The 12,815-nt window shown below is 44.8% G+C and overlaps 1 protein-coding gene across 3 annotated transcripts in view; it reads right to left on the reverse strand.

Annotated features, from left to right (window-relative positions):
* Positions 1-3,907: 3,907 nt before the first annotated feature.
* The window catches only part of COQ8B (coenzyme Q8B), a 34,297-nt gene continuing 25,389 nt past the window's right edge, over positions 3,908-12,815 (reverse strand). For all 3 annotated transcript variants that reach the window (XM_063433205.1, XM_063433206.1, XM_063433204.1), the window contains exons 12-15: positions 12,041-12,148; positions 11,660-11,725; positions 7,460-7,546; positions 3,908-4,817 (exon numbers count right to left, since the gene is read on the reverse strand). In XM_063433205.1, the coding sequence (XP_063289275.1) occupies positions 4,515-4,817; positions 7,460-7,546; positions 11,660-11,725; positions 12,041-12,148 (564 nt within the window). In that variant the 3' untranslated portion in view covers positions 3,908-4,514. The remainder of the gene's footprint in view (positions 4,818-7,459; positions 7,547-11,659; positions 11,726-12,040; positions 12,149-12,815) is intronic.

Here is a 12,815-nt window from a genome sequence, read left to right on the forward strand (position 1 = left end):
TACCTGGAATAGCCTTCCAGTGGAAGAGCTAAAGGGTAACAGAGTGTAAGTATTGCAGAATGGTTGGGATGGTTATGTGATTTGCAATACGCAGACTATATGGGCTTGCGCAGTGTTTATCTATAAAAGTCTCCCCCACCCAGAACGATAGAACGCTGGCTCACACCGTCTCTGAATGAAGGATTTACACCCTCATGATGTTAACCTGATGTAATATTGGAGGTGTTTGTCAGCAGATACAGATGGAGCCCTCAGGGCTACCAGAGCTGCAAGGCCAGACACAGGTCAGATTAAAGGACCACTATAGGCACCCAGACCACTTCAGCTCCATGAAGTGGTCTGGGTGCCAGGTGCCCTAGTTTTAACCCGGCAGCAGAGAAACTGCTATTTTTACATTGAGGGTTAAACCAGCCTCTAGTGGCTGTTTCCCCGACACCCACTAGAGACTGCTTCCGCGATTCTCAGTGTGAAAATCGCATTGTACTCACGTTGGACGTCCATAGAAAAGCATTAAGTACTGCTTTCCTATGGGCTGTTTGAACGCGCACGGGGCTCCACTCGGGAGCTGACGCCACCAGCACCGAGAGAGTCTGGCGCTGGAATAAGGTAAGTGGCTGAAGAGGTTTTAACCCGTTCAGCGCCGAGGAAGGGGGGGACCTATTGACCCTATAGTGCCAGGAAGATGGGTTTGTTTTCCTGACACTGTGATTCCGTTGACAGCAGGTGGAATGTGGAAATTCAACTCCGACAGGAATATTTACTAAAGAGAACTGGCAGGAATTCCGAGTGAAGACATAAACAGCCGACAAAACAGAACTGTCTCAGAGAATGTTTCTAATTCAGCTATTTCAGTCTAAATATTGTAATTCACATCGAATCTCCAGACACTCTCCCTTTAGTGAATAACTCTTGATATTGAGTTTGGGTCTGTATTTGGAAGACTGCTATTCAGCCAAAATTTGGTCAATTCAGCACTTTGTGAATAATAAACAATCAAATTGCTAAATGAACCAATAAAGCGAGACCCGAATCACTAATACGCAGATATGTCAGTTATCAATGTGATTTATGTCAAGCTTCACATAAATGATTGAGAAGTGACAACAATATATCAAATTAAAATCTTAACCAAGAGGTGATAAGGTAATGTTACAAGACAGGTGTACAGGTTTCACAACTAAGTTACTACCTTAAGCTAGACCCTCTTATACACTCCAGGGCCAGCTCAGTGGCTGTCACTTAAAGGAACACTATAGCGACATGAATACAAACATTTAACCAATGTGAAAGGTGATTAGCTGAGATCATCCAATGCTTTTCAAAAGGAAAGCATTGGGATGCTATTGCGCATGCACGGCAAAACGCTGCACCAATCAGCATCTCTATGAGGAACTCTCAGTGCCTCCGTGCAGAGCTGAATGTCCATGCTGCACATTGTGGCACCTCTAGTGGCCCTCTGAGTGAGTGCAACTAGAGGGGTTACTAGGCACTCTAACAGGCAGTGTTTACATTAAAAAGCCTGCAGGGACAGACTAGACACACCAGAACCACTATATTAATCTGTAGTTGTTGTGGTGACCATAGTGTCCCTTTAACGAGTGTTCCCACTCAGCCAATGAACTTGGTAGAAGAAGAGGGACACAGGATCCAGCAGACAATATAAACCCCAATATTTGATAACAGATGCAGTATTTACAACACTTATAAGAAAAGAGGTATAAATGATTTAATAAACTCTCTTTGTACACAACATATATAATTGTTTAACCAATGAGATCCTTTCTTTGGTGTAGGAGTAATCATGGAATATTGCAGCTTGTCGCAATTCGCCATGAATGACGTCGTCCAGAAATGGCTAAGCTAAGATGGAGGCGGCTCTCTCTATACTGAGTGCCAGGTGTAAAGGGAGGAGCTTATAACAATGATTGACAGGGAGCTAAGATGGAGGAGGCTCTCTCTATACTGACTGCCAGGAGTAAAGGGCGGAGCTTATAACAATGATTGACAGGGAGCTAAGATGGAGGTGGCTCTCTCTATACTGAGTGCCAGGTGTAAAGGGAGGAGCTTATAACAATGATTGACAGGGAGCTAAGATGGAGGTGGCTCTCTCTATACTGACTGCCAAGTGTAAAGGGCGGGGCTTATAACAATGATCGACAGGGAGCTAAGATGGAGGCGGCTCTCTCTATACTGACTGCCAGGTGTAATGGGCGGAGCTTATAACAATGATTGACAGGGAGCTAAGATGGAGGCGGCGCTCTCTATACTGACTGCCAGGAGTAAAGGGCGAAGCTTATAACAATGATTGACAGGGAGCTAAGATGGAGGCGGCTCTCTCTATACTGACTGCCAGGTGTAATGGGCGGAGCTTATAACAATGACTGACAGGGAGCTAAGATGGAGGTGGCTCTCTCTATACTGACTGCCAGGTGTAAAGGGCAGAGCTTATAAGAATGACTGACAGGGAGCTAAGATGGAGGTGGCTCTCTCTATACTGACTGCCAGGTGTAAAGGGCAGAGCTTATAACAATGATTGACAGGGAGCTAAGATGGAGGTGGCTCTTTCTATACTGACTGTCAGGTGTAAAGGGCGGAGCTTATAACAATGATTGACAGGGAGCTAAGATGGAGGTGGCTCTCTCTATACTGACTGCCAGGTGTAAAGGGCGGAGCTTATAACAATGATTGACAGGGAGCTAAGATGGAGGTGGCTCTCTCTATACTGACTGCCAGATGTAAAGGGCGGAGCTTATAACAATGATTGACAGGGAGCTAAGATGGAGGCGGCTCTCTCTATACTGACTGCCAGGTGTAAAGGGCGGAGCTTATAACAATGATTGACAGGGAGCTAAGATGGAGGCGGCGCTCTCTATACTGACTGCCAGGAGTAAAGGGCGGAGCTTATAACAATGATTGACAGGGAGCTAAGATGGAGGCGGCTCTCTCTATACTGACTGCCAGGTGTAAAGGGCAGAGCTTATAACAATGACTGACAGAGAGCTAAGATGGAGGTGGCTCTCTCTATACTGACTGCCAGGTGTAAAGGGCGGAGCTTATAACAATGACTGACAGAGAGCTAAGATGGAGGCGGCTCTCTCTATACTGACTGCCAGGTGTAAAGGGCGGAGTTTATAACAATGATTGACAGGGAGCTAAGATGGAGGTGGCTCTCTCTATACTGGCTGCCAGGTGTAAAGGGTGGAGCTTATAACAATGATTGACAGGGAGCTAAGATGGAGGTGGCTCTCTCTATACTGACTGCCAGGTGTAAAGGGCAGAGCTTATAAGAATGACTGACAGGGAGCTAAGATGGAGGTGGCTCTCTCTATACTGACTGCCAGGTGTAAAGGGCGGAGCTTATAACAATGATTGACAGGGAGCTAAGATGGAGGTGGCTCTCTCTATACTGACTGCCAGGTGTAAAGGGCGGAGCTTCTAACAATGATTGACAGGGAGCTAAGATGGAGGTGGCTTTCTCTATACTGACTGCCAGGTGTAAAGGGCAGAGCTTATAACAATGACTGACAGGGAGCTAAGATGGAGGCGGCTCTCTCTATACTGACTGCCAGGTGTAAAGGGCGGAGCTTATAACAATGATTGACAGGGAGCTAAGATGGAGGTGGCTCTCTCTATGCTGACTGCCAGGTGTAAAGGGCAGAGCTTATAACAATGATTGACAGGGAGCTAAGATGGAGGTGGCTCTCTCTATGCTGACTGCCAGGTGTAAAGGGCGGAGCTTATAACAATGATTGACAGGGAGCTAAGATGGTGACGCCCAGTTGCAGGATAAAGAGCTGTGAATTCCTACATTTATTTTTACTTTTCACACCTTACAAATATATATCTGTTAAATATAAAGGGGGAAGTAAGTATAATCAGAAGTAAGTATAATCAGAAACTCCTTGAGAACGGACATTTCACTTTAATTTACTTCTAAAGGCAAATAACTTTATAATCAGGATTTTTCTTTCTTTTCTTACAAACAGAACGACATGAGATTGGCTCTAAGTTAGTAATGGTTAACCATGCCACTGCAGAGCTTCACAAACTACATTTCCCATGATGCTCATACCCCAAAAGCTTAATGGGCATCATGGGAAATGTAGTTAACAAGGACCTGCAGTGACACGAACAGCCTTCAATTCTCCGTTTTGGTGGGTATGTGTGAGAAATAGAGAGATTAATAAGAACATTAAAGGCTCCTTTCACAACAATGTGACATATGGGTAATTTATCAAATTAAATCTATACATCCAATGTCTGGATTAAATATTCTTCTTGGTGGAAGTGTGGAGAGGTGGCTATTTATCCTCATTCGTCCTCACTTGTTTTCTCAATTTACCCTTCCGTCTTTATTCTCTCTCCATCCCACTATGCACCAGAAATGCACCTGTCCTCAGCTGGGTCTCTGAATGCAAGCCTTATAAACACGTGGATAACACGTTAGCAGGTTCCCATCAGGCTGGGGTGGCACTGAATCATTACACCCATTTCCAAGCTGGAAAAGAAGTTCACTATGAGCTTATCGCCTGCTCTCCCCCATGTCGCTGCTCCCAGTATTGGCGGTATATGCCCTGGAATAGCTCCTTGCACGGGATTATGGCTCGCAGCTTGGCACAGATCAGGAAGGAGCCTGCCATTTTGCGGTGCAGCGAGTAGGATTCTTCCGGTGGTGGAGTGAGTCGGTGTTTTAGCATGACTGGGATTAGGTCATGGATTCTGCTTGTAGTGCTCTGTGTGCCAAAATTGAACGGCTCTTCTGAAGCAAATGCCTCCCCGAGGATCATTACTGCGTCTATGTGAGCTTCTTCAAAGACCTGTAGAGAAGAAAAAGTTTATAGCGTGAATTAAACGAAGAAACACTATAAAACACGTCTCCAAAAGTAGCGCAGTCATTTGTTATCCCGGGATTTCCAATTTAACTCTCACCAAACCAACAACCACAAAAATAACAACCAACCAGCAAGGAGTCGCAATACCAGGTTAAATAATGAGCAATTTTTGCAGCAAATAAAAACTATTGCTCTACTGCTAAAATGCAAAAAAAATATAACCGATTAACACATACACAGAAAGAAATGGAATGAACACATTAGCTGTGATAGGCACGGTGTTATTGATCACTCATTGTATCATTTTTATATATAAATCCTATTCGCTCTACATGAAGCACCTCCAAACACACGTGGGAGCAGTTTGACAGATATTAGGAGATTCTGACGCGTATTTTTCAGCAATTCCTTCGCTCTGTCTTCCTTGTGTCCTAAACAGACAAGGGCTATAAAATCAGCCTCTATAACAGGGGATTAGATATTTTTATTAAATATTTTTTTTCAGACATACAGGGGCTTTGACTGGGACTGTGTTTATGAAATACAAGCAGAAGTCCCTGGAAATCCCTTAATAATTAGATTATGGCTCCGCGGGTTTTAGATTACGCTAGGACTGCTGATTGCTCACCGAGGTCTCTACAGGAACTTAGCAAGACCCGAAAGGATCGGTTCTGTCAAATTCTAGCAGAATAGTGCTAAAATACACATGACGGATATAACTGAGAATGAACACATTAGCTGTGATAGAAGCTGTGTTATTGATTATTCATTGTATAATTAAATCTCTCCCCTGGGGATCTCTGACCCGTTTAAATCGAGACAAAGACATATTCTCCTCCTGAGAGTGAAAAGTCTTTTGGCAGCAATGAAAATAAAAATGAAATTATGGTATTTGGAAGCAAATTTAAGAGATTTGTTGTTATTAAAATGAAGCTCAAAAGCATAATAAATCTTCTCTGAATCAGAGGGCATTTGGAAGAGCAGGGAGAGGTTTGTGGGGACAGTTAAGTCCTTCATTATCTTTATATCCATGGATTGAAATAGAAATGATTACTACGGGAAAAAATGGCCATCGGATCACAGGATGCGGGACGCAGAACTATCTTAGGACTAGCAGGAGTGCAATGGAACGTCTAGTGACTCCCGGAGCAAAATAACAATAAAATCGCTACAGGCATCAGGGATTTCAAAACTATCCCAGGGAGGTAAAAGGTTATGGGTTTCAGCAGGTACAGTCAGCAAGAAAAGAATGGATCAAAGGGGAAAAATAAATAAAATCTATAAAAGTTAAATAAATAAACGACACAAGGCTAATGCAACCCCTCGACAAAGGATAAACAGCAATGAATCTGGTAGTAGTAACATATAGAGAATTATTTAATTTAATTAGCCATAATTCATTAAAATCTGCTTCTAATTGTGCAGCATTAATTAAAGGATGGGGCACCCATCCTCGAGTCCACGCAGTGAACAAAGCGCGGCACCCTGCACACTCATTCACTAAAATGAAATTAAAGCCCGGTTATTAATAGAATCGATATTTGGCCAAATAATTCCGGAGTGATCTGCAATTTCACAGAAAGAGGAATTACCAAGCAAGTCAAACCAGATACTGTGAACAGAAAGACAGAGTAACGAGGGTCGTGACAAAGGAGCTTACAATCTAGGAGAAAGCTGCATCTAACAGTGCAAAACGAAGAACGACATGTGGGCGTGGAGGAGAGATAAACAGACAGGAAGCCCAGATCTAGTTACCTTGTGGTGCATGAGAAGCTGCAGAATGGAAGGTGAATGGACTGTGGGAGCACAGGGGGATTTGGGGGGATTGGGGTCGATTTATTCCATCAGTTATTATTTAAAGCAGGTGGAGTGAAGGGTTAGGGGGAGGTTAGGGGGACGTCTTGCACACTATCGGGAAAGTTAAGCCCTTAATCAGATGCAAAGAAATAACGCTTCTGTGTGAAGTGATTCTCAGTGACGTATAGAATAAAGAAAATAAAAATACACACGTAGAATAACTGAAATAAATACATTTTACTAATTACAACACAAACTATAATTCCTACTATATATATCAGTCAGGCCGGGATTGGTCAAAACAGCTATCAAGTTATACACACGTGATTACCATTGAAGACAGGTCAATGTACAATGTGAACTGCATTATATACAGAACTAACTCAGCTATGGACCAGTAACACCGATATTATGGACAGCAATACCGATGCTATGGACCAGTAACACCGATATTATGGACCAATGACACTGATATTATGGACCAGTAACACCGATATTATGGACAGCACTACCGATGCTATGGACCAGTAACACCGATATTATGGACCAATGACACTGATATTATGGACCAGTAACACCGATGCTTTGGACCAGTGACACCGATGCTTTGTGATGAGGACTGGCACAGCATGGAGACACTTACAGGGATATCCACTAAATTAAGAACTCAAAATAATGTAAAAATTAAATGAATAATAGCCAAACTGTAATAATTCTCTAAATCAGCTACGGCCTAAATTTACAAATTCTGCGTTCTCACTCTGGTGAATAACCGTCTTAGGTCAGTGAAGACTCCCCACTAGTACCAGGACAGGGGACGTGTCACTCACCTTAGTTTCAAACCCTGTTAGGAATTTAAGGTCCCGAGATTTTTGCAGAACTTTTTCTCTATTGTTGTCTGCAGCCGCCTTAACAACCTGCATGAGAAGTTTGATTTTAGATCATTATTTATATGAAAAAAGCTGCAGGCACCCGGGGTAATAATAAGTACACATTAACACACTGCCTACTCAATTATCTTTTATAACTTCACATTTCAATTAATTTCCTAGTAATTGAACCAAACTTGTATTACTTACATACTGCATATACTGAATTATTAGCATACACCACGCACAGATATACAATCATATATTCTACACACACAGTCAAGTATAGAAAGAAGTACCTGTCCCGGTGTCTGTGTATTAGGAGGAGGTGAGAGGTAGGTGTCCCGGTGTCTGTGTAAAAGGAGGAGGTGAGAGGTAGGTGTCCTGATGTCTGTGTATTAGGAGGAGGCGGGAGTAGGTGTCCTGATGTCTGTGTATTAGGAGGTCAGAGGTAGGTGTCCTGATGTCTGTGTATTAGGAGGAGGTGAGAGTTACGTGTCCTGATGTCTGTGTATTAGGAGGTGAGAGGTAGGTGTCCTGATGTCTGTGTATTAGGAGGAGGTGAGAGGTAGGTGTCCTGATGTCTGTATTAGGAGGAGGTGAGAGGTAGGTGTCCTGATGTCTGTGTATTAGGAGGAGGCGAGAGGTAGGTGTCCTGCTGTCTGTGTATTAGGAGGAGGTGAGAGGTACGTGTCGTGATGTCTGTGTATTAGGAGGAGGCGAGAGGTAGGTGTCCTGATGTCTGTGTATTAGGAGGAGGCGAGAGGTAGGTGTCCTGATGTCTGTGTATTAGGAGGAGGCGAGAGGTAGGTGTCCTGATGTCTGTGTATTAGGAGGAGGCGAGAGGTAGGTGTCCTGATGTCTGTGTATTAGGAGGAGGTGAGAGGTAGGTGTCCTGATGTCTGTGTATTAGGAGGAGGTGAGAGGTAGGTGTCCTGATGTCTGTGTATTAGGAGGAGGTGAGAGTTACGTGTCCTGATGTCTGTGTATTAGGAGGAGGCGAGAGGTAGGTGTCCTGATGTCTGTGTATTAGGAGGAGGTGAGAGGTAGGTGTCCTGATGTCTGTGTATTAGGAGGAGGTGAGAGGTAGGTGTCCTGATGTCTGTGTATTAGGAGGAGGTGAGAGGTACGTGTCCTGATGTCTGTGTATTAGGAGGAGGCGAGAGGTAGGTGTCCTGATGTCTGTGTATTAGGAGGGGAGAGGTAGGTGTCCTGATGTCTGTGTATGAGGAGGAGGTGAGAGGTACGTGTCCTGATGTCTGTGTATTAGGAGGAGGTGAGAGGTAGGTGTCCTGATGTCTGTGTATTAGGAGGGGAGAGGTAGGTGTCCTGATGTCTGTGTATGAGGAGGAGGTGAGAGGTACGTGTCCTGATGTCTGTGTATTAGGAGGAGGTGAGAGGTAGGTGTCCTGATGTCTGTGTATTAGGAGGGGCGAGGTAGGTGTCCTGATGTCTGTGTATTAGGAGGAGGTGAGAGGTAGGTGTCCTGATGTCTGTGTATTAGGAGGAGGTGAGAGGTAGGTGTCCTGATGTCTGTGTATTAGGAGGAGGTGAGAGGTTCGTGTTCTGGTGTCTGTGTATTAGGAGGAGGTGAGAGGTAGGTGTCCTGATGGCTGTGTATTAGGAGGTGAGAGGTAGGTGTCCTGATGTCTGTGTATTAGGAGGGGGTGAGAGGTAGGTGTCCTGATGTCTGTGTATTAGGAGGGGAGAGGTAGGTGTCCTGATGTCTGTGTATTAGGAGGAGGTGAGAGGTAGGTGTCCTGATGTCTGTGTATTAGGAGGAGGTGAGAGGTTCGTGTTCTGGTGTCTGTGTATTAGGAGGTGAGAGGTAGGTGTCCTGATGTCTGTGTATTAGGAGGGGGTGAGAGGTAGGTGTCCTGATGTCTCTGTATTAGGAGGAGGTAAGAGATAGGTGTCCTGATGTCTGTGTATTAGGAGGGGGTGAGAGGTACGTGTCCTGATGTCTGTGTATTAGGAGGAGATGAGAGGTAGGTGTCCTGATGTCTGTGTATTAGGAGGAGGTGAGAGGTAGGTGTCCAGATGTCTGTGTATTAGGAGGAGGTGAGAGGTAGGTGTCCTGATGTCTGTGTATTAGGAGGAGGTGAGAGGTAGATGTCCTGATGTCTGTGTATTAGGAGGTGAGAGGTAGGTGTCCTGATGTCTGTGTATTAGGAGGAGGAGAGAGGTAGGTGTCCTGATGTCTGTGTATTAGGAGGAGGTGAGAGGTAGGTGTCCTGATGTCTGTGTATTAGGAGGAGGTGAGAGGTAGGTGTCCTGATGTCTGTGTATTAGGAGGAGGTGAGAGGTAGGTGTCATGATGTCTGTGGATTAGAAGGAGGTGAGAGGTAGGTGTCCTGATGTCTGTGTATTAGAAGGAGGTGAGAGGTAGGTGTCATGATGTCTGTGTATTAGGAGGAGGTGAGAGGTAGGTGTCCTGATGTCTGTGTATTAGGAGGAGATGAGAGGTACGTGTCCTGATGTCTGTGTATTAACAAGAGGTGAGAGGTAGGTGTCCTGATGTCTGTGTATTAGGAGGAGATGAGAGGTTGGTGTCCTGATGTCTGTGTATTAGGAGGAGGTGAGAGGTAGGTGTCCTGATGTCTGTGTATTAGGAGGAAGTGAGAGGTAGGTGTCTTGATGTCTGTGTATTAGGAGGAGGTGAGAGGTAGGTGTCCTGATGTCTGTGTATTAGAAGGAGGTGAGAGGTAGGTGTCCTGATGGCTGTGTATTAGGAGGAGGTGAGAGGTATGTGTCCTGTTGTCTGTGTATTAGGAGGAGGTGAGAGGTAGGTGTCCTGATGTCTGTGTATTAGGAGGAGGTGAGAGGTAGGTGTCCTGATGTCTGTGTATTAAGAGGAGGTGAGAGGTAGGTGTCCTGATGTCTGTGTATTAGGAGGAGGTGAGAGGTAGGTGTCCTGATGTCTGTGTATTAGGAGGAGGTGAGAGGTAGGTGTCCTGATGTCTGTGTATTAGGAGGAAGTGAGAGGTAGGTGTCCTGATGTCTGTGTATTAGGAGGAGGTGAGAGGTAGGTGTCCTGATGTCTGTGTATTAGAAGGAGGTGAGAGGTAGGTGTCCTGATGGCTGTGTATTAGGAGGAGGTGAGAGGTACGTGTCCTGTTGTCTGTGTATTAGGAGGAGGTGAGAGGTAGGTGTCCTGATGTCTGTGTATTAGGAGGAGGTGAGAGGTAGGTGTCCTGATGTCTGTGTATTAGGAGGAGGTGAGAGGTAGGTGTCCTGATGTCTGTGTATTAGGAGGAGGTGAGAGGTAGGTGTCCTGATGTCTGTGTATTAGGAGTAGGTGAGAGGTAAGTGTCCTGATGTCTGTGTATTAGGAGGAGGTGAGAGGTAGGTGTCCTGATGTCTGTGTATTAGGAGGAGGTGAGAGGTAAGTGTCCTGATGTCTGTGTATTAGGAGGAGGTGAGAGGTAGGTGTCCTGATGTCTGTGTATTAGGAGGAGGTGAGAGGTAGGTGTCCTGTTGTCTGTGTATTAGGAGGAGGTGAGAGGTAGGTGTCCTGATGTCTGTGTATTAGGAGGAGGTGAGAGGTAGGTGTCCTGGTGTCTGTGTATTAGGAGGAGGCGGGAGTTAGGTGTCCTGATGTCTGTGTATTAGGAGGAGGTGAGAGGTAGGTGTCCTGATGTCTGTGTATTAGGAGGAGGTGAGAGGTAGGTGTCCTGTTGTCTGTGTATTAGGAGGGGAGAGGTAGGTGTCCTGTTGTCTGTGTATTAGGAGGGGAGAGGTAGGTGTCCTGTTGTCTGTGTATTAGGAGGGGAGAGGTAGGTGTCCTGTTGTCTGTGTATTAGGAGGGGAGAGGTAGGTGTCCTGTTGTCTGTGTATTAAGAGGGGAGAGGTAGGTGTCCTGTTGTCTGTGTATTAGGAGGGGAGAGGTAGGTGTCCTGTTGTCTGTGTATTAGGAGGGGAGAGGTAGGTGTCCTGTTGTCTGTGTATTAGGAGGGGAGAGGTAGGTGTCCTGTTGTCTGTGTATTAAGAGGGGAGAGGTAGGTGTCCTGTTGTCTGTGTATTAGGAGGGGAGAGGTAGGTGTCCTGTTGTCTGTGTATTAGGAGGGGAGAGGTAGGTGTCCTGTTGTCTGTGTATTAGGAGGGGAGAGGTAGGTGTCCTGTTGTCTGTGGTATTGTAGTCTTTGTATTAGAAGAACCTACCTCAATATAATCATCTGTAAATTCCTCTCCAAATTTCCGACTAGCACCAAAATCCAGTAGATTAATCTAAAAGATTAAGTGAAATGCTAATATTAGTTAAAACAAGATAATGAAGAGGATACGGGGTGGTAGGTTTGGAGAGGGCTGGAGGGGTCGGTCAGTACAAGACTGGCAGAGGATGGCGTTGGTACAAAGGAGTAAATGCTCTGCGTCTTGGAAGAGAGGGAACACGTGGGGTGAAGAGTGGTTTAGGAATTCTGGGTGTTTTTTATTCTTCGGTAAATGCCAGTATTTTCTGTAGTGTCCAGGTCCAATTAAATTTTTTTTTAAAAAAGTCCATTAATGAACCTGCATCCACTTACCAGGTCTCTGTCCACTTACCTTATTTTTTTCTTCGTCATAGAAGAAATTTGACCAGTTTGGATCTGTCTGCATGAAGCGAAACTGGAAGATTTCCTGTAAGCTGAGACGCAGGATGTTGTACGAGATCTAAAATAAAGAGAGGGAAGGTGAGAGCGGTGTCATCGCACCCCACGGCGTGATCCTGCAATTTAACAGGCAGTCACACAGAACATATAATATCAGAAATATATATATATATAAGCAGTGGGGTGAGAACGGCATCCATCACAACAAATAGACTGTGAGCTTGTCTGCTCAGGGTGCTCTTCAACCTACTGTTCCTGTAAGTTTTTGTAATTGTCTCATTTATTGTTAAATCTCCCCCTCTTGTAATATTGTAAAGCGCTATTTGTTGGCGCTATATAAATGCCAAAAATAATAATATGAGTGTAAATACAGCAGTGAGTGGTAGAATGTGGAGGGATGGAGGGCAGAGAGATAGCATGGCGTGATCCTGCAATATATTAGGAGAGGACAGAATTAGGAAACAAAGAACTGCAGAGTGAGTGGCGCAATCCTACAGTATAATAGACAAAATGTTAAATATGGAAACAGGGAGGAAGTATGAGAGTGTGTGATGGAAACATCACAGTGTGATCCAGTTTGCCACGGGAATACAGGAACAGAGACTAACATGAACTGACCCTCTGACTTGCTACCAAGTGGCGAACCCTCCTCACTCCCACCTCATATCCTCTAAACTAGGGATGGACAATGAAAGTGCGTATTTCAGGACAAATTTAAATAAATTCCT

This window comes from Pelobates fuscus, chromosome 9 (genome assembly GCF_036172605.1).
Source record: "Pelobates fuscus isolate aPelFus1 chromosome 9, aPelFus1.pri, whole genome shotgun sequence".
NCBI lineage: Eukaryota > Metazoa > Chordata > Amphibia > Anura > Pelobatidae > Pelobates > Pelobates fuscus.